This window comes from Dipteris shenzhenensis, chromosome 31 (assembly GCF_047967505.1).
Source record: "Dipteris shenzhenensis isolate YYH24624 ecotype China chromosome 31, Dip_SZ_1.0, whole genome shotgun sequence".
Classification (NCBI taxonomy): domain Eukaryota; kingdom Viridiplantae; phylum Streptophyta; class Polypodiopsida; order Gleicheniales; family Dipteridaceae; genus Dipteris; species Dipteris shenzhenensis.
This window is the reverse complement of record NC_141626.1, coordinates 39,843,713-39,866,213: the sequence shown is the minus strand read 5'-3', so window position 1 is coordinate 39,866,213 and position 22,501 is coordinate 39,843,713. Positions and strand designations below refer to the sequence as shown.

At 44.2% G+C, this 22,501-nt stretch overlaps 1 protein-coding gene across 1 annotated transcript in view; it reads right to left on the bottom strand.

Annotated features, from left to right (window-relative positions):
- LOC147881451 (uncharacterized) overlaps nucleotides 1-22,501 on the bottom strand; it is a 576,232-nt gene that overhangs the window by 119,397 nt on the left and 434,334 nt on the right. The window contains exon 21 of the mRNA XM_087402392.1: nucleotides 19,334-19,504. Coding sequence (XP_087258518.1) covers nucleotides 19,334-19,504 — 171 coding nt within the window. The remainder of the gene's footprint in view (nucleotides 1-19,333; nucleotides 19,505-22,501) is intronic.

Genomic DNA, 22,501 nt, shown 5'->3' with positions numbered 1-22,501 from the left:
GGCAAGCGATGCAATTTGCCAAGTGCACACCCCTCACACACTTCATTTGATGGTTGCTGTAATTTTGGCATTCCCTGAGTCATATTATTGTTGTACAAGTAGGAAATGCCTTGTGATGGACACGTCCGAACCTGGCATGCCATAAATCAGCCTGGGAAGTGTTTGCTACAGCCAATACCTTCTGATCATAAGGCTGAGCATCAAGCTTGTATAAGCCTCTGTCATATGTGCCTCTACCCATCTCAAACATATCAGCACATTTTTTGTTATGCATCAGGTCTTCACTAACATCTTCATTCTCTGAATAGTCATAAGAAGTATATATTTTCTTGTCATTACCAACCACACATGCAAAATCCACGAGGGTATCATCAAGTAAAGCATCTAGCTGATCATCAACCACACTATCACTACCATTCTGCTCAACATGCATACTGGTGTTTTCATTCTCTTCCAAAGAGATCAATGCTAACATATCATCTAGTGTATCGTCAAGAATGCAATCCAGCTCATCATCTGAATCACCATCCTCCTGCAAACCCTGAATCTTAACCTCATCATACACATCAAAGTCCGCATGCACACAATCAACACTTGTTGGTCCCACCCAAACTAAGAGTTTTAACTGCATGTCTTTTACTTTATCCAGTAAATAGCCACATTAGCTTCATCACTGTTACACATGATTGAGCTCTCATCTTCGCTGCTAGTTTCACTTCTCTCTTCCTCACTTGTTGAATCTGAAATCTCAGCCCTTTCAGTATGCACAATTTTTTTTTGAACTGCTTGCACTCCCCTCCTTCGGCTGAGTTGTATGGCTGTGTTTTGGCTCAAAATTTTTCTGAAATTTGCCCTTTCCACCCATGGCAAGCGGTTGCTCACCCTGATGAGAGTTTTTGGCAAAATTTGAGCATCTCTCCTCTTCCTGCAATAAAAGCCCAACTAACTGATCGAACGAGAGTGGGGCTCAAAAACATCGCTTGGGCACTACGGTGGTCAAACTTCTTCTGCTCCTCCATCGATGCTATGGGACTAGCAGGAGGGACTGTAGCAGTCTGTTGTCTACCTGTAGTCTGACCTGAAGAAGCTATGCTAAATGTAGATGAGCCTACTGGCCTCACCTCATTCCCACTAACAATATCCCACAAGCCCTTACCAACCAAGATGTTCTTAAGCATGAATGACCACAAGGCATAGTTTGGTCCATCCAGCTTGTCACCCTCGGACAAATTGCCAAAACTGTCTGAAAGAGTCGACATGATGCAAAATGGGATACCCACAAGTTGCAAATGTACCTGCAAAAAGAACTGCAAGTCCCAAAAGTGCAACTGGCTGCAAATGTGCATGCAAATCCCTAAGTAATACTGGCTGTAAATGCAAAGTACGACTGGCTGCTCTGAAATGCCACTGACTGCACAATGCAATCACTGAAAAATGGCATCAACCAATCACTACACTCTGCTGCAATCTGAAGTGCAATCCCAAATTGAAAATGCACAACCCAAATCTGAAAGAGCGCACCCACGAGTGCTCAAATGCATCCAACAGAGCTCAAAAGCATCCACAACTGTAAGTAACTACAAATGCGCCCAACAATGCAGAGTATCTACAAATGCACTTGAGAGTGCAAGAGTATGGGCTGCAAAAACAGTCTGAAAGCGAAATACACTGCTCAAAACACTTACTGGAAGTGCAACTTGGCTGAAACACCTGCAAAACAGTCCAATGACTGTGTGGGCAAGCTGGAGATTACAAAGGAGCTGAAGTGAGGTGTTTGGAGCTGAATGAAGCTGTTGGGAGTACTTCTGAACACAATACACGTGTAGAGAAGAGCCTGGAGAAGTATGGAGACGCCTAGAGTTGCTGGAACACACTCGAGAGAGATTGGAGCTGAAAAAGGTCCTGATCTAAGCAGAAACATCCAAAAACAGCCGAAAACTGCTCAAGTCGCCTTCTAACAAGTCATACGGGCTCGAAATCAGGTTCCCATAAGTCGTACGGACTCGCGGCACTGTCACGCAACTGCACAAACAGATCCGTACGGACTGTATGGACAGGAGGGAAAAACAAAACCAAAACAAAATCCCCCCCCCCCCCCCGAAATGGTGCGGGATAGGCTTGTTTGTATGCGGGCAGCTCTGAAATTTCAAAAAACCTCGAAATCAGATCTTAAAAGGTCAAAAAACTGTTGCTGGACTGTTGGAGCTACCTCAAGCAAAAGCTGGAGAGCTGAATGTGAGAACCAGGAATGCGCACTGGAGCACCAAGCTTGCGGGAATCTGGAAGCAAGCGCGGATATGGGCTCTAGAGACGGAAGTGCTCTGATACCAAATGTAGGAACAAAGTGGAGACAGGTTGTGAACACAAGTGAGCAAGAGTGCACACACAAGAAAGCTCCAATAGAAATGTTCAAATGAAACAATACAAGTACTTGGTATATATAATACCCAAGTACTACTAGTCAACTATACGATTGACTTTATGCCTACAACACCATATCTTTGTAATCTCTTACAGGAACCTCCTTCTAAACCTTGAACCTTCCTCTAACCCTTAAACTCCTCCTAAACCCTTCAACCCCCAATGAAGGCGAAAGCCTTCATTACCCCAACCATGATGATGCACGTTCCTTTCACACATGCATGCACTATGTTTGCTTACCACACTTAAGCCTATGTCTCTCACCGGAATACGACTCGAGTTCCTAAGCTACACGTATACTACAAACGACAACCCTGCTATATCTGTAGTAGGTGATACAAAGCCTCAGAACCTTGCATATTGAGAATACCCTGCTCTTCTTGCGGAAGCTGTGGGAAAGAGCCAACACCACCCCGCCCCTCGCCCACTAATTTTCAGTTAAGATTCTAATGCAAATTAACCAAAATTAACCAGCATAATAGTAGCAAGCATAATTGGCATAGCGGTTACAACCAACATTTTGAATGTTATTTCAATAAGCATGTTGGTTGAAATTGTTGAGATATCGAGCTCCACTCGTGATATGCCAGGGTGACCGTTGTGCATTTATGTCACTGACTTGTTAGCTGCAGATGCGGTTGGTACACCGCCCATTTATAATAGCTGGATGACAGCTATCTTTATGTACTCTAGTTAATGGCTCAGTTAGTATGCCACCTAGGTTAGCTGAGTTTGGTTTGAGACCCACATATAGGGTTCATCTATTCCTTTTGTACTTAGAGAGAGTTCTTTTGGCTTTCACAACTAAGAAGAGAAAAATTGTTTTCAGCCTCCACCTTTGTGTGTATTCCCCCATTGTGTATGTGAGAAAGCTGCGTTGTAGAAGCAAAAGTGTGTGTGTGTGTGCGTGTGAGAGAGAGGTGAGAGTGTGTGAGTGAGCGATGGTGAGTGCAGGCCCCCGACCCCCTTAGGTCTTCTCCCCCTCCGTCCGTACGTCCGTACGATCGCCGTACGGACGCTCCTGCTGTGCAGGACTGTAAGCCTCGTCGTCCCTCCGTTACGTTGCTACCTTCCCCATCCGCCTTTCCATACGATGTGACATCGTCAGGGTTTTCAGCTTTTCCGTACCTCCCCGCCTCTTTCTGTACAATCTTGTACATCTTTGTCAGCCCTTCTTGTCCGTACAGAATCGCAGTTGTACGATCCTCCGTACAGAATCCCATACAACTTTTCCGTACAGTTTCTTTCCGTACGATGCTCGCCGTGAAGTTTTCCGTACAGTGCTCTCCGTACAGTTTTCGTACAGCCTACCTGCATAGGCCTTCCGTACAGCTTCTCCGTACAGCCTCTGCCGTACTTTTCTGCACCTTCTCCCGGTGCTTTGTCTTTTCTCCATTTCTTGCTTGCTTTGCCATCCCTCAACCATGGCTTCAGGTTCTGATGTCTGTACATATGCTAGAAAAGATAGACCTGCAGATGCCAAGCGTCGTCCTTCTCTGCCTGCATCTCAGGATGATGAGCTCACTCTGGAAGCTCAATATGTGTTTGATACACTCAAGGATGACTTTCAGCAGCCACGACAAGAATGGGGCAAACCAGTTCCAGAGGTCACATACAAATTGAAATTGCCCTCCCTTGTGAATCCTCTTAGAAAGCTATCTCAAACCGCGGTAATTATTTTCTTTCCAGGAAGAATTCCAGCTGCCAGTGATGTTGCGCAATGGATCAAGTCTATTCTTGGAGGATGCTTTGTAGAGGGTGTATATTTTGCCTCCAGAGGCTTTTATGAGGTGCATTTATCTGATGCTTTGTGCAAGCAAAAGCTCCTTGAGCTTTCTCCCCTCTTTTATGGGAAGCAGGTGGTACATGCCATGCCTTGGTCCCCAAACAAGGATTACCAAAGTCTTATACGCCATCATTGTCCTGTATGGGTGGAGGTTGTTAACTTCCCGGACTATATGCATGAAGAATTGCCTGGTCTGGCCGCTTCTTTGGGACAGGTCATTTGCCCTCCACGCCCCATGGGAAATCGTAACAGATTCTGCATCCTCTGGGACACTGACATACCTACCCCTCCTTCCATTGCAGTGGAAGTTGAGGGTGTGCAATTGGGGAAAAAGTTTTTTGACTTGAAATGGGGTGTATTTGCAGGCGCTTGCTTTGCCTGCCATAAGTTTGGGCATCTAGCCTCTGAATGCCCCAATAGTTCTGCATCAACCCCCTCCTAATGCCTTGCCACCTCAGACAAGGGAAAAGAATGAGAATTTGCAAGTCAAGCTAGCAACCCGAAATGGAGCAAAGAATGCTAAACCAGTTAATCAGGTGCAATCACTTGTTGGAAAAGGGAAAGAAAAAGAAAAGGAGAAGATGAAGGAATCTGTGGGGACAGATCGGGATGGTTTTCAACAGCCAAAGAAGGTGATTGTATTGAAGCCACGCCCCTTTCAATCTCGGCAATGGGATGCTTCTTCTCCCTTACCAGGACAGGCTTCTACTTCAGCTCCTATCCTTCAAAATTGGGTAGGGGTTTTGAAGAAGGGTATCCCCATATGTGATTCTGAAGAAGGGGAAAATGCCATATCTTTCATGGATCATGAAAGCCTGCAACCCATGTAGGCAGAGGCATTGCCTCTTTGATGATCTTGTTTCATACTTATATATTATTGTATATATCTCTTTCATGCATCAAACACTTAAATGCTTTACATATAATGTACAGAGCCTCTGCAATGTCTCAAAGTGGAGGCTTTTTTGGAATTATGTACATAAAATGCAGCCAGATATTGTTTGTTTGCAAGATCATAATCAACACTCTAAGGCTGCTCATCATGATCACTTTGGTGGCTATGATATATATTATGCCGGTACCACAACCTACTTAGGTGTATGCATAATGGCCAGACATGAGCTGGACCCTCAGTTAGCATTCAATGACAGCAGTGGCCGATGGATAGTCATACAATGTAATGTCAATGGAGACATTCTTGAGCTTGCATCAGTCTATGCCTCCCAGACTTCTGCCATGAGGGCCTCTCTATGGGAATCTTTAAGCAAATATCCATGGAGATCTAATGCATTTATCTGTGGAGATTTTAACAATTCTCCTCTGCTGAGAGATAATACCACTTCACGATCTCATATGCTTTCATCGGAAAGATAGAAATGGGATAGCATGCTTCTCTCTGTGCAGGCTGAAGATTTATGGCTTCTTCTACAAGGGTCAGTGCCCGGATATACTTTTCATCATAATGCATTTACCACATACTGGGCAAGGCTTGACAGATGGTATCTGTTTTTTCCACAACAATATGCAGATTTCAGCCTTCATCTCCTCATTGATTTCTCATTGGGATTGTCAGATCATGCCCCATTATGGTTAAATCTGCAATTTGGTATGCCACTGGATGATTTGCCGACTCTCTCCAGCAGATTACTGCATGTTAATCAGGCTTATTTTCGACATCAATATTTCCAGCAAATGATTAGAGTTGCAATTCATCCCTTGCTTTTGCATGCTCAAGAGGACATGAATTATGCTTGGGACAGCTTTGTCTCTCGTATACAGAATGTTATTAGGGACTATGGAAAATGGCACATGGCTACATGGAGGAATGAGGTCAAATGGGCAAAAAGGACAGCACAACAGCTGACTGAATTTTCACATTTAAGGCCTCTTTCTGAATCAGAAAATGATTCCCTCTCACAAGCCCGGATTAAACTGACTGACAATGATCAGCGGAAATTGCACAAATGGCAGATTAGAGCAAGAATGAAACCCCTCATGAATAAGGGCTGCTCATCAAAAGCCTTCTTCAAGGGCCTGCATGCCACTCGAAAGAAAAACTCATGTCTAAGGGTCAGGAAACTAGATGGATCTTGGACGCACTCTTTCTCTGATCTCCAAGATGAATGCCAGAATTACTTCCAGACACTGTTCTCTACCCCTGGATCCCCATCAAATCAAATGACTGATGCAAGGACTGAAATTCTTCAATATGTTTCTGGGATAGTGAAAATGGATGATGCTCTATTACTTGACAGACCTTTTACTGACACGGGACTTGAAAATGCATTGTCCCATCTCGGCAAATACAAGTCCCCTGGCTGGGACGGTCTTACGGTGGAATTTTATATTTCTTTTTGGGATGATTTGAAAGATGTTCTCTTACAAATGATCAATGTTGCCTGGCAACAAAATCAATTGCCGCACTTCTGGAAGCATGGCATCATCAAACTTGTGCCAAAAAAAAATCTTTGTGATCATATGTCAGATTGGAGGCCTATTACTTTGATGCCTGTAGTTTACAAACTCATTGCCAAAATGATTGTATATAGGCTTCAAGGCACTCTGAATGCGGGCCTTCATCCTCATCAGTATGGATTTGTGCCGTGAAGACAAATTCATGACAATATCTCCAATGAATTGACTGCAATTGAATATGCTAAGTACTCGAATCAAGATGTGCTCATATTGCAGGTAGATATCTCTAAGGCATTTGATACTGTACAATGGGATTTTATCTCTCAAACCATGACAAAGATGGGATTTGGTCCCAAGATTGCAAATGCAATTTATTGGCTTTATTCTGGCTCTACTTCTCAGTGCATTCTCGGAAGCCATCTATCTCGGTCATGGACATTGGGTAGATCAGTCAGACAGGGCTGCCCCCTTAGTGCTCTTTTCTATGCCATTGCGACTCATCCCCTCCTGATGTATCTTGATCACCTTACAAGCACAGGACAGATGACTGGTCTTAAAATCCCTGGGGCTGCATCCTTCTTGGCACAGGCATATGCTGATGATTCCTTTTTTATGCCACAGAACTCTCCTCGGGAACATTATCATTGTATGGATTAGCAGCGGGATTGCATATCAATTTTGACAAATCCAAATTGCTTCCACTGAAACAATGTGACTGGCATTCTATTCTCTGGCCTGGTCAGATAGTGCATTCCAAAGAGGTTGTCAGGCATTTGGGATATCCTATAGGATGGCATATCACCAGGAAGCAGCAGCTAAAATGGATCTTCCAAAGACTTCAAAATAAATTGGACAATTGGAAAATTTCTACTTGGCCACTTCATGTTAGGCTCAGAATAGTCCAATCTATTGTAATGTCTTATGTTCAGTTCTTCTTGCCTTTACTACATTGGTCCTCTAGAGATATCTCAGCTTTTATGTCTCAAAGCGATGGAGCTGTTATGGAAGACAAAAACTGCTGTGAAAGCATTGAGACTGCTGAAGATGGAAATGGTGTGCTCCCCTAAGATGCATGGAGGACTTAATGTTCTAAATATCAGATATCATGTACTTGCAAGGAAGGCGACTATGCTCAATACCTTTTTCCGTAAAAAACAGCCATGGACTTGTATGATAGCATCCATGTGTGTCAACATGAGGACAAATGCTTATGGCCATTGGACTACTGATCATTGGGAGGTTGTCATTGGGAGATTTGTAGGGAAGATTCCTAGATGCCCTTTCTCTACTGCTCTAATACTAGACTGGAAACAAGTGCTTTCTAAAGTCAAATGGACTCCTGATAATCATTCGGGGACAAGCTCAATGCGGAAAGAAAGTATTCATTGGAGTGCCATCTTTGACACTCCACTTGCTTTACAGGAATCGATTAGGGCATATAATCTCATGAAATTGGGAATTAGATACATCAATGACGTGGTAGATGATCATGGCCATATTTTATCTTTTCCTCAGGCCTCTGCCACTTATGCATTGGGAATGCACCACAGGTTGATATGGAAGAGAATTGCTGATCTCTTGCATCCTTTCCTTCCTATTCCCCCTGTGGCTGACACAGACAGGCTTATGGATTGGAAATTGTACCCCACTGCTACATGCTCTCGTCCCATTCCTCTGTCTGTTTTGACCTCCATCAAAGTCTACAAGCTTCTTCAGCCTGCCCCTTGGATTCATCAATATGCTAATACTCTGTGGCATATCAGGCGGCCTCTTTCATGGTGGCGGAAGAATCTCCGACTAATATGGAGGTGTAAAATGCCTTTGAAACAAAGACTATTTCTTTGGAGATGCTTGACTGGCACATTGTCAGTGGGAATCACACTTGCTAAACGTCACATTGCTTCACCCACTTGCCTACGGTGTCACGCTCCTTCAGAGACTGTCCTTCATCTACTTTGGCAATGTCAGTCTACTCGGAACCTCCTGGGGAAAATTTCAGATCATCTTCGCCTCCGTTTCCCGAGTCACATATTTGGGAAACTTTTTTGGTTATTTGGCAGATTTAGGACGTCTTTATCTCAATACTCACTCTTTTTCTCATGGGTGAGATATTGGGCTCTTTGGACAATTTGGGAAGAACATAATTTGGCATATTTGGGCCGTCAGTTTCAAAAGTCATATGAATCCTTTAGAGCCTCATTGCGGCAATCTTTATATGATGCCTGCCATGAGGGTGATATACATGCATCTTGCATTGAGCTTTTCTTTTTATGCTTCTGATCTGTGGAATACTCTCCATCTTGGAGACTTTCCCTGTTGTAAAGTTTTGATATTATAAATACACAGCACTGGATTTTACTTTAAAAAAAAAGTATGTGAGAAAGCTGCAAGTGAGACTCCTTACTTCTCTCCCACTCTCTTCACATGGTATCAGAGCTTGGTTCGTAGTAAGGAGCTCAAGAAAGCAAACCAAGTTCGCGGTGTCTTGGCAAGAGGATTAGTGTTGCTTTCCTTTTTCGAGTTTGGGAGCAAATCTCTGCAGGTAGCACAGCCAGAAAGTACAAGAGTGCATTGTCTCAGATTGGGACGTCCTTCGCGGTGCGGTAAGAGGACAGTATATGCTGCGGGTAAGGGCAAAGCACATGGTGACATTATTTTTTTGATTCGAGGCCATTTTGGGACCCGCATTTTGGTGGCGGAAGTTTTATGCACGCACTCAGAAATGTGCCCTATTTTTGCTCTGCGACCAATGTTCTGCAGGTCGGTGAAAAGTTGCAGCAAAAATTGCATCATATGCCTATGCGCAGAGATATTGGGAGTGACAAAATCATTCTTATTGCCTATTGATGCAAAATCATCACTAGGAAGTGACTGTGTAGTCAAATACCACTTTCGTCTGTTTTGCAGAATTGCCCTTGTGAGGCAGAAGTTGTGTTTTTTGCAGTGACAGAATATTTTGCAGTGTTCTGTAATGGCGTCCGATGCTCTTTCACAGATTGTCACTGAAAAGCTTGACAAGAACAACTTTCCAGCATGGAAGTTTAGAATGACGAATTTCATTAAGGGAAAAGGCTATTGGAAGTTCATTACTAGAGCTGAACAAGAACCAGTTATTCCTAATGTTTCCAATCAACAGGAATTGCAGGCATTTAAAGGATGGCATGAGAGAGCCAAAAAAGTTATGTACTAGCTGTCTATCAGTATTTCAGATTCTACGATTGTGCATATTCAGAATGCAATGCAAGCACGCCGAAGGAGGCATGGGATACCTTAACAAAAATGTATAGCACAAATACGCAAGCCAGGAAAATGTAGCTCAAGCAAGAGTTGCATAATGTACAGAGAGAAAATATGAGCACCAATGACTACCACATGAAGGTAAAGAAGATTGCAGATGCACTTGCTTCCATTGGGTCGCCAGTGGAAGATGATGATTTAGTTTTTGTGACCTTGAATGGGTCTAGGGAAGGATTATGCACAGTTCTAGACATCCATTGCCGTCCGTGAGAATTTTCCTAATTTTGGGGAGTTGATTGCTCTTCTAATTTCTAAAGAGCAGAGAAATGGTGGTACATCTTCTTCAGGAGAAACTTCAAAAGAAACTGTCTTCTACTCAAATGCTGGAAGAGGTAGAGGCAGAGGTAGAGCAGGACGATTTGGAGGCCGTGGTAGAAATAAGAGTATGCAGCAAATTCAAGAAAACCAGTCCTATGGAGGAGGACGTGGTAACCTTAGAGGCAAGGGGAGCCAAAGAGGTCGTGGTGGATGGCAGAGAGGCCAAAATGCAAACAGTAATGTTGAATGCTACTACTGTGGTAAAATGGGTCATATGGCTAAAGACTACTATAAAAAGCAGAATGACATCATGAATGGAAAATTACAGCAAGGCAATTATGCATCCTCTAGTAGATAGGGTGATGACAGAAATGAGCATTTATTTATGGTGCAGCACATGACCAATTTTGTGACAAGTGCAAAAGAAAGCAATGATGTGTGGTATGTTGACTCAAGTGCGTCAAACCACATGACAGGTCATGCGGAATGAATGCAGGATGCAAGGAAAATGGAAAGACCGGGATTTGTGGAGACTAGTGATGATACTGCACATCCTATTATGCAGATTGGTAAAATTCCTTTGTCTATGCAAGATGGGAAAAAGAAATACCTGTCTAATGTATTTCATGTCCCGAATATCACCAAGAACCTGGTTTTTGTTGGTCAAATGGTTGAGCAGGGCTTGCAGGTCAGATTTAATCCTCATGGATGCTTTGTTGAGGATATGAAAAATAAAGGTCGCTTGATAGCAAAAGGGAAGAAGAAGGGCAAGATGTTTATGCTGGATGCGGACATGCCTGAATTGAGTGCAGCAATGTTTGCACATGGGACCGGTGTAGTTGCAGATATTGATATCTGGCATAAATGCATTGGTCATGTTAATGTACAACAACTTAAATTAATGCAGGCCCAAAATATTGTTGCAGGATTGCCTAGGTTCAAGGTTGCAGAAATGCATAAGGTATGTGAAGCCTGTCAATTTGGAAAACAGGCAAGGAAACCATTTCCTACACATGTTCAAGAGAGTAACAGGCCATTGGAATTAATCCACTCTGATGTGTGGACTACTAAAGCTGCATCTATTGGAGCCTGTCATTAATTTGTCACTTTTATTGATGACTACAGCAGAAAAATTTGGTGTATTTTGTGAAAAAGAAAAGTGAAGTGTTTGGGCATTTCAAGGCTTTTAAAGCTATGGTTGAGAAAGAAACAGGCCTGCAAATAAAATTCCTAAGGTCAGATGGAGGAGGAGAGTACCTCTCAAATGAGTTTGCAAGGTTTCTGCAGGAGCATGGCATAAAGCAACAATATTCATGCAGTCATACCCCACAGCAAAATGGACTTGCAGAAAGGAAAAACAGGCATATTGAAGAGGTATCTCGTGCCATGCTCAATGAAAAAGACCTGCCAAATTATTATTGGGTTGAAGCAGTTGCTACAGCAGTCTACATAATGAACAGGACTCCCACTGCAACAATACATGGCATGATGCCAGAGGAGAGGTATACTGGTAGGAAACCAGATATTTCTCATTTGAAAGTTTTTGGTTGCATTGCCTATGTTCATGTGCCAGATGAGTTGAGATCCAAGTTGGATCCAAAAGCTGAGAAGTGCATCTTTATTGGTTACTCTCTGTAGCAGAAAGGGTATAAATGCTATAACCCTTCTACTCGTAAGTTTACAGTGAGCAGAGATGTTGTTTTTTATGAGATGAACAACTGGTATAAACCAGTAAATGTGATTGATGATGTAGATGCACAAAATGGTAACGCTGCACAGAATTCACAGCAGCAATCACAAAATATTAGTGGACTTGTAGTGTCCTCTAGCAGTGGTTCACATACTTCGCCATGGACAGGCAGATTGAGATTAGGAGAATCTCCTCAAAGCAATGCAAATAGTGGTATGCAAGTATCATGAAAGGGAAAAGAGAAAGTAGATCAGCCCATGGTTGATGTGAATGCAAGTCACTCTTATGTGGATGGTGAATCCAGTGGCTCAGAACAGAGCCTTGATGATGAGTTGGGTATTCCTTCTGTTGTTACACCTGCAGTAAGGAAGACAAGGGATGTTTTGAGAGCACCTAGTAGTGAGCCTATTTTGCGCAGGTTTACCAGAGTTAAGTATCCTGTGGATAGGCTGAAATATGATGGATTTACAGCCATTCACTATGCCTATATGGTCAAAGTGATACATGAACCAGAACCCACTTCTTTTGAGCAAGCCATGGGAAAAGAAAAATGGGAGAAAGCCATGGATGAAGAAATGGATGCCTTGGAAGTAAATGCTACATGGGAATTGGTGCCTTTGCCTAAAGACAAGAATGCAATTGGCTGCAAGTGGGTCTATAAGGTGAAGCACAATGCAGATGGTTCTGTGAGCAGATACAAGGCAAGATTAGTTGTCAAGGGGTATGCACAGACATATGGCATTGATTATGAAGAAACATTTAGTCCGGTTACAAGGATGATAACCGTAAGAGCAGTCATTGCTATGGCTGCATCAAAGGGATGGTCTTTACATCAGATGGATGTAAAGAATGCCTTCTTGCATGGTGATTTAAAAGAAGAGGTCTATATGGAGCAGCCACCAGGTTATGTGTATGCTGTTCATCTTGTTTGCAGGTTGAAGAAAGCCTTGTATGGCTTGAAGCAAGCACTCAGAGCATGGTATGACAAGATAGGACAGTATCTTGTCACTATTGGCTTTCAGATTTCCACGGCAGATTTCTCACTTTATGTGAGAAAAACATAGAAAGATATTATGCTACTTGTCATTTATGTTGATGATTTGATCATCACAGGTAATAGTGATGAAGATATCCTTCATGTGAAAATGATATTGAAGCAGAAGTTTGAGATGAAAGATTTGGGAGAGCTGCGTTACTTCTTGGGCATTGAGGTGATTAGATCCACAAGTGGGATATGGCTCTTGCAGAGGCAATATGGATTGGACATGCTGTCCAAATATGGGATGACAGGCTTAAGCCTATTTTAGTTCCTTTGAAGCAGAATGTGAAGCTGAGCGCAGATGCAGGTGAGCTTCTGGAAGACCCTACTATGTACAGACGCATAGTAGGAAGTTTGATTTATATGACTATTACCAGGCCAGATTTGAGCTATGCTGTTGGGTTGGTAAGTTAGTTTATGCAGGCTCCAAGGAAACCACATTTGGATGTGGGTAGATGCATACTGAGGTATGTGAAGTCCACATTGCAGTATGGACTATTTTATGAGACTGGTATTACCTTCTCCCCCTTTCTATAAGAGAGAGTCCTCTCTCTCACAATCATAATAGAGAACTACCATCTTTCTTTCATTGTGCTCTCACACCTCTTGCAAGATGCATCTATTCTATCCTACGGGATCCTACATTTGGTATCAGAGCTTTAGGTTCTAGATCTAGCCTAGCCTAGCATTAGATGCTTTCTAGCCTAAGCCCTAGTTAGGTGCCACATCATCATCTTCTTCCTCACCTCCATCTTCCACCTTCCCTTCCAAAGTCCATTTTGGAAGTGAGAGTTCTCTTCAAGCTCGCATTCTCAGCTTCTCATCTTTCAGGAGAGTCTTCCCAAGGTCAGGGTGAATCTGCAGAACAAGCCATACATGCTATCTCGCCATTTTCGGGGCGGCATTCAGGAAGCTGCGTCGACCTTCTTCCTGGTTCTCACTGTGGAGAGCAACATTGGCAAAATCCTTCCAGAGGAAGCTGGGCGACATCACGACCTTGCTTCTCATCAAGTCTGAACTCATTTGGAGCAACATTCGGGTAGATTTCGTAAAAAAACCAGTCCACGGTTCTTCTACAATGCTGGGCGATGTGTTTATCTTCTGCGCGATTCCTTTCTGAGGGTGCAGCTCTACATGTTTACCTTCCTCTCCAGTGCAAAACCCCTCAGAGTTTCGGCCTCTACATGACGAATTGGAGCAGATTTTCGAGTTGCCTCTTTGACCATGAAAGCTTGACTATGCTAGTCTAAGTTTGACTTTGGACAGTCAAAGTTTGACTGGTAGTTTGACCAAGATTTATTTTCAGTCTTCTATGCTCATTTTCTAGCATCTCCTTGGCCATCTTTTTTTTTTTTTTTTCCCTCCAAGAAAAATACTTCTATTAAGTAAGAGAAAAAACCCGCGAGAGCAAGCTCAAAGCGGAATACATCATGAAATCATAAGGATAAATAAAAAACCCCCTCAGAGTGAGGTGGAAAACAACCAAGGCTAAGGCTGAAAGTGCCACTTCAACCCTGTAGTAGTCTCAGAGAAGAAAGGAGAATTCTTCCATTCCCTGAAGAAAGAAGCCCTCCTAGCTGAGGCTACACGGGAGTCTCCCTGCATACCCGTCCATACGGCCATCAAAGTATGTACGGTGTCTATCTAGATACTAGCCAATGTGTGCGAGGGATGAACCTGAGTCCCCTCCAAAGCCTCTGTGCATCTGGCTCTCCACATATGCCAGGATGCTATGCTCGCTAGAATCTCCCAAGAAGTATCCACAGAGGCATGTACAGCTGTAAAAAGAAGGTGTGGTACCACATCCAACGAACAGGACTCAATCCAATGACGTCGAACCAAAATGGCCCGAGAGGAGTCAACTCTCTCATAGAAAACCAGAGGTCCTGTAAGAGAAATCCAAGCCACTGAGCCCCATGTCATAAAAAATGGGGAGTGGGCAAAGTGACTGAAAATCCTGGCTACCCCCATCCAAATCATCCTCGCCTGTCTGCAATCCCATAAGCAATGTTGAATAGTCTCCGAAGCAGAAAGGCATCGAGGGCAAGTAGGGTCGGCTCCGAACCTGGACCTCCAAAGGTTCATTGCAATCCCACCATGGATAGAAAGCCAAAAGAAGATAGTGATCTTTCTATTCTTGTGGGATTTCCAGAGTCTCCTCCAGAAGTACCTCTGTAGATTCGCAGTGATATCAAAAGTCTCCCAATGAGGAACTCTGGAAGGTCTCCAACTTCTACTACTGAGCTGATATCTCTTGGCATTACTGACCGTGTAACGAAAGAAGGGGATGCTCTTCTCTCGATGCCCTGCGTCAATCCACTCCCACTCTCTAGGGTCCCACTGCAAATACATGATGGGAACTCCCCCATATAGCCAGAGCCTCCAAGACCCGGTGGAGAGTAGCCGGGGGTCTGGGTCTAGGAACCACTCTGAATCTGATCCCTGCACCAAAAGACCTACAACCCTGATAGGCTGAAAAGCAGACTCAAGCAAGATGTCCTCTCTGGACCTGAGCAATCTGCCACCATCCTGGACACTAAAAACCAAAGCATCCTCCTGTGCATCTCGAAAGGCCAAAACCTAAAGCGGAACACCGCCTCTCGAAAAAGTACCTACCCAAATGGAGAAAGTGAGTGGCATATCATCTGTGTCCACCCAAACCTCTGGAAGGGCTACCTCAATCTGCAAGATCCTCCCTGCACTCCCTCTGAGATGTCCTATCAACCTTGATTTGGTCTCCTCTGGAAGCCTGCGGAAAGCTTTCCAAGACCCCATAGAAGATGCAGGTCCCGTCTCCCACCTGGACCACTGCATGTAGAGTGAGGCACCCAGTGGTCTGCCATGATCATCTAAAATACTGTCATTCCACATGATGGGTTGCCTATCAATCTCTTCCTGAGAGGAAGGAGGAATCCTCCGAAGAGTGCTTCTGAAATTGGCCCAAGCTTTCAGAATGGCAACCATGAGAGGGGACGAAGGTGATCTGAGGTGTGTTTTGGTGAAGATCCACCTAACACTGCTCATCTAGTCTCCTCATGAAGAAGGTGTGCACCTCTGTACGCTACTAATAAGAAAGTCCTTCCACGGTTCCTGGCCAGATAGCCGACTAGGCTTTACAATGGTGGCATGTGTGTGTGAAATCAAGTGCTATCTGCCCACTGAAACAATTTGCAATGCCTCTATTCTCTCTGAAGTTCTCTCTGAAGTCTGCTCACTGAATTGATGAATGTAAGGTTTCACGTAATATAATGATGTGAAACCATATGTGAGCGTAGGGAGGACTGACTCCGAGTAGCTACTAGTCGGGAGTTTTGGGCGACCTTTTTTGAGAAGTTGATTGGAACTAGTTTCCATACTTGGCAAACAAAAGCTAAGCTTATGCTTATGAAAAAGAAGATATGGAATGTTGTGAATGGAAAGAAGTCTACAAAAGAAAAAGCTAAAGACAAGAAGGACTACTTCAACAACAAAGCAATTATGCCTGAAGGAAGAACTCCATCAGCAAATGAAGAAAATGAAGACTATGCTTTTTAGGCACTTTGTCTTTTTTGTTTATAATCACTTGGTCAAATTTTGAGGTTCTCTGCCTGGAGTAGTACTCCAAAAAGAATATGTTATGTAAATCACCTTTGGTCACCATATGATGTAGGCCATGTGATATGTGTTTTGTCTATCCCATTTCTGTGAACCTCACACCCTTGGGAACCCTTGCTAGCATGAGATCCTAACCATAGATTTATCCTTGACTACCATGAGATGGCATGAGAAACTATGAGACTAGATGTATCCTTGACACTGCAAGAGGCAAACCCTTGAGAGAGGGTATGTTGGGATAAGTATGATCAAGGGCTTGCTCTATGGTGCATGCGTGCATCTAGGGGAGTCACATGTGTGTTTGTGTGTGTTGTAAAGGCACATCAAGTGCTATGATGTGTCTAGTGTGTGACCTAAGTGATGATGTAAGACAAAGGCAATCCCGCTGATGTAGGGATTGATTCCCACTGATGTACGGGCTGATTGCCAGTTCTCTATTATGATTGTGAGAGAGAGGACTCTCTCTTATAGAAAGGGGGAGAAGGTAATACCTTCCCTACATAGTACCATCTTTCTTTCATTGTGCTCCCACACCTCTTTCAAGATGCATCTATTCTATCCTATGGGATCCTATAGATATGCGTTCTCTTTTGGGAGTTCTGCAGTCACTTGGAGCAGCAAGGAACAACCTACACTTGCCTTGTCGAGCACAGAGGCTGAGTACAAGGATGCGGCAATGGATGCATGTGAGGTAGCTTGGTTGCATAAGCTACTTTATGATATGCATCAGTCTACAGATGGGCCAGTTGTCATTTATTGTGACAACATTTTTTTTTTTCCCTCCAAAAAGAGACTTCTATTAAGTATTAAAGAAAAACTGTTAGAGCAAGCTCCATACGTGATACATCATGCAATGCACGAAAAGCTCGAGCCAAAAAGAAAGGATTGAGGCTGATAGTGTTATCTCAATCTGGTAGAAACCTCCGAGAAAAAGGGAGAACCCCTCCAAACTTGAAGAAATATAGTCCTTCTAGAAGACGCTGCCCGTGAGCAGTATACACTTGGCAAATAACCCAGTCTTTCATGCTAGAACAAAGCACATTGAGGTGCATTATCACTATGTGCGGGAGAAGGTTCTAGTAGGTTTTATTGATCTGGTTTATGTCAACACAGAGGATCAGGTAGGTGACATATTCACGAAGGCATTGGGCGCAGAGAAGTTGCGCAAGTTCAGAGACCTGCTTGGTGTGCAGGAATTGGGATTGAGCTCGAGGGGGAGTGTTGAGATATCGAGCTCCACTCGTGATATGCCAAGGTGACCGTTGTGCATTTATGTCACCGACTTGTTAGCTGTAGATGCGGTTGGTACACCGCCCATGAATAATAGCTGGATGACAACTATCTTTATGTACTCTAGTTAGTGGCTCAGTTAGTATGCCACCTAGGTTAGCTGAGTTTGGTTTGAGACCCACATATAGGGTTCATCTATTCCTTTTGTACTTAGAGAGAGTTCTTTTGGCTTTCACAACTAAGAAGAGGAAAATTGTTTTCAGCCTCCACCTTTGTGTGTATTCCCCCATTGTGTATGTGAGAAAGCTGCAAGTGAGACTCCTTACTTCTCTCCCACTCTCTTCACAAAAATAACCACCATCATGCTGGTGGTTGTTATTTCAACCAAAGCAAGGTCAAGGGCAAGAGAGTGAGCCTCTTGATCTGTAGATGGTGAAAGAATGCCAACTCTAATTGCAATCCAATGAGAGGTGGCATGAGTGGGACACACAAAAGGTGTAGGACATGTAGCAAGTGCGAGTGCTTTGGCGGGGAGGAACCGCACCAAAATACTTCTTGGGAATTTTCTTCTTCTTTGCGAAGAATTTCCAAAGGTCTTGAAAATCCGACAGTGACCTTGTCTGCCTGCAATCTCTCAACTCTCTGCCAAAAAAGACAGCCATTTGAACACTAGAGCATGGTGTAGTCATTAGATAGGCTAGGACCATACACAAGGATCCTAAACCTGGGAACCCCATTAGACCTGATCGGCTCCACTGTGGAAGAGGGTAAACCAGGTAGGTGGGGGGGGATCTCTATGACCAACCTGAGAGAAGCTTCGATTGTGACAAGGAGTCAATAGACCTAAGGAAGACTAGTAGGGGAGGGGCTGAGAGGGGAGGGGGAGGACTGAGAGGGAGGGAGGGGGAGGAGGGGAAGGAAGGTGCTGAGAGGGAGGGAGGGGGAGGAGGGGAGGGAAGGTGTTGAGAGGGAGGGAGGGTAGGTGATGAGAGGGAGAGAGAGTGAGGGAGGGGGAAGGGGCAGGGGAGGAAGAGAGTGGCATAATGGGCAGGTATCAGGGGAGGGAGGCAGGGTAGGGGGAACAAGCGCAGTGAGAGGAGAAGGAACAGGAACGGAAGGAAGGGAGGGGTGGGGAGGCAGGGGAAAAGAGGGGGAACGGAAGGGTGGGAAGGACTGAGAAGTAGGGGAGGAATAGAGAGGCCGGGGGAGGGGGGGGACGCAGAGTAAGTGGGTACGAGAGGGGAAGGAAGAGGCAGCAAGGGCGAGGAGGGAAGCAAGGGAGACATCAAGGAGGGAGAGGGAGAGGGAGGGGCAAAGATAGGGAGCTTGGAGCAGCTCAGATCCATTGCAGCAACGTGTAATGCTGAGGTCAAGAAGGCTTGAATTCTGTGAAAAAGAAAAGACTCATTTACTAGCTTCACTAAAACAAACCCTTTTTACAACTGAGAACTTAAGTGTGCTCCATATTTTTGAAACTATGAATGAGGCCCGCAGGAATGAATTATAAATTCAAGTGCCAGATCACACTAGGATGATTCCTTATTCATGCTATGTATATGTCCAATTAAGCATGAGAACATCAATAAATTGTATTGTATCCAACCTCTCTCTTGAATTCTGTGACCATCCCTACAGATCGACCCTTGACTGTCTTGAGTTGATCCAATCTTTTAGACAGTTCTGCCTCTCTTTTTTCATCTGAGAATTCCTCATCTTCAATTTCCATACTCAAGCTTGTGATAGTTTCTTCAATCTCAAGACACTTTGCGTCTTCCTGCAAGCAAACAATTATGAATAAAACCAAAAAAGTCTCTCTCTCTCTCTCTCTCTCTCTCTCTCTCTCTCTTTGTCTCACTCTCCGGAATGTGGGTGTTATGCATTTGGTTGTAGTGGCTGGACAGAAGGTCCATGCAATACTGCCACACATAAGTGTCATCACAATTGGGAGGATGTAAAGGGAGAGTGGGTGATCTCGATGGTATGGTTCACAGTAAATCGAGGAGCTTGCTGGAGGACTGGGAGCCGCCATACTTTAATCCCATGCACCCTCTTCTATACAAAGATTCCTAGAGCAGAAGCAGCGAGGAAAGGTGTAGTACAGCGATAAGAAAAACATAGAGTGCTGCTGTGTATGACAGAGTGGAGAGACTTCCAAACACAGCGAGATGCCATGATTTCAATATTAGGGATCAGAAGGGAAGGTACACACTGTTCTATACAGTTTTCATAGACCTATTTTGTGTCCAAGGAGACAAAAGCCACCATTTGATCCTGGGTCTGAAACTTGCATGAAGGTCCGAGAAATAAGCCTGCCTTGATCTGACACCAATTTCATAAGCAACTTATTTCTTTGAGTATTGTTAACTCGTTGCATGTACTTTCATATTATTTCTGTCGTATCTCTATGATTTTGTGATCACCACCTTTGAGGTCTCTCTGCGTTTTCACATATTACTGCCCCTCCCATATTCCTGCAACACCTGATCCACCCAAGAGACTCTATACACTGTACTCTTCAGGTTTATGATGTGATGAGCATAGAAGCTCTGGCAGCTGCTGCACTTGCAGGTTGGTCAAGGAGAAGCAAACACTGGTCTATGTGCAAATAAGAAGCAAATACTCAGCCAGAAATAGTTCAGCTGAGATCTGAATAGCTAACAATAATAGTCCTGCAATTTATTAATTTGGCCAGTGAGAAGACTTCTATTAAGTATGAAAGAGACCCCCAAGACCAAAGCTCATGGCAGAAATAGATCACGCAAGGCATGAGAAACAAAACACCGTAAGTGGCCAAACAGCATGCTCACCAAAGAGAGCTAGAAAATAACCAAACTTGAGGATGACAATGCCACTCAACCCTGTGGTGGACTCCAAGAAAAATGGGGAGCCACTCCAATCCATAAGGAAAATTATTATCCTAGGCACCCGGGAAGACCCCTACTTGCTCGCCCAAATGGCCATCAAAGTGTGTACAATATTTGTCCACGTACTACCCAATGTTTGAAGGATGGACTTGGGAGCCATCCAAAGCCATTGTGCATCTAGATCTCCAAAATATGCCACGCTGAAACACTCGCTAGAATTTCCAAAAAGTATCCACCAAGTCATGTGCGAGTCTACAAGGAAAGCTAGGAACATCATCCAGAGAGCAAGAATCAACTAAACATTGTTGAACCAAAAGAGCCCAAGAAGATTCATGACTCTCATCAAAGATCTGAGGCCCTAAAAGAGAGAGATAAGCCACCAAATCCCAGGTCATGAAGAAGGGAGCCAAGCCACCAAATCCTATAGGAAGAAGAAATAAAAGTGCTCAAAAGACTAGCAAAATCCCCTTCTGGTCCTCTCTTGTCTGCAATCCCATAGACAATGCTAAAAATACTCCTCAACAAAAAGGCAACGAGAGAGCAAGTAGAGGCCGCCACAAAAATGGACCTCTAAGTTTAAAAAATAAAATAAAAAGACTTCTATTAAATATAAAAGAAACTCACAAGCAAGAGCTCAAAAGCAGAAATACAGCATGAGAGAAAAAGCCTCCTAAAAAAGAGCTAGCAAAAGGCCATGGAGGAGGCTGAAAATGATACCTCTGTTAGATATCAATGCTCCACTCTCGTGTAACTACTCGGGAACCAGCTAACTCTACTTGTAAGCCCCCCATATGAGGAGAAGGCATTTGAGTAGCTCGGTTATCCCGTAGGTCCTAGTTTGGACACCAGATGGGGGCCATGTGTGGCCTGATGGCTGGACAACTTCAAATAGAGTTGGCACACTGCCAACTAGGCTACATGCAAGTGTGGGAAGGCATCCCATGACTGACTGCACTGAGGGTAGACGGAGCATTTCCCGGGGCAGCCCACTCTCGGGTTGTGGGGCCCGTTTGAAGCCCCAGATGATCTCGGATGGCTTTGGGCCGAACGGTAACCATAGGTTAGTTGCTCTATTCTGCGCCATGGTCCTAACGTGTGGTCGGTGGCCTATTTCGGGACCGACCTCCAGTCGGCCATTTTGGGCCGACTGGGTCGGTCTCCCAATTGGGTCTAACCGACTACGACTGGTGGCTATATAAGAGCAATCCCGTGAAGCCCATATTCATCATTGGCTACAGCAACCCTGATTCCTTAGCATCCAGCCTCCGTACTCTACTGTTTCCAGCACGCCATCAAAGCTTCTCACACAGGAGCACACGGCTGGGAGGCAACGCCATCTATTGTATCAGTTTATAGTAATCAAATTTTTGATTCTCCATACTATCTGCTTTTCTCTCTTGCATACGAGATCATGTTATATGTTGAGCATAGACGTTGTATTGTTTTCTTACATGGTATCAGAGCTTGGGCTCTAGCAAGAAGATTTGGTAGTGTGTTTCTATTTGCGAGCAGATTGTGAGAGATGGCCCAGTCCGCAAGACTGCGAATCCCACCATTTGGCGAAAGTGGAAAGTTGGACGGCACTAACTATCCACTCTGGAAGTTCAAGATGACGACCATCCTAAGCGCATACGAGCTTTGGGATACTGCTACTGGGGTGGACATGAAGCCGCCGGATCAAGCCAAAGCATGACAACAGATAGTACCAACTGCGGATCAGATTCTCGCGTGGACAAGAAGAAATGCAGATGCGCTATGTTCTATTGTCTGCAGTGCAAGTGATTATGTCATGGCGTTAATTCAACCTGTCACCACAGCGGAGGAGGCATGGACGGTCTTGAAAAATTAGTACGAGACCACGAATCAGACACGGATTCAGAATCTGGTGCACTTCGATAAGAATGGCG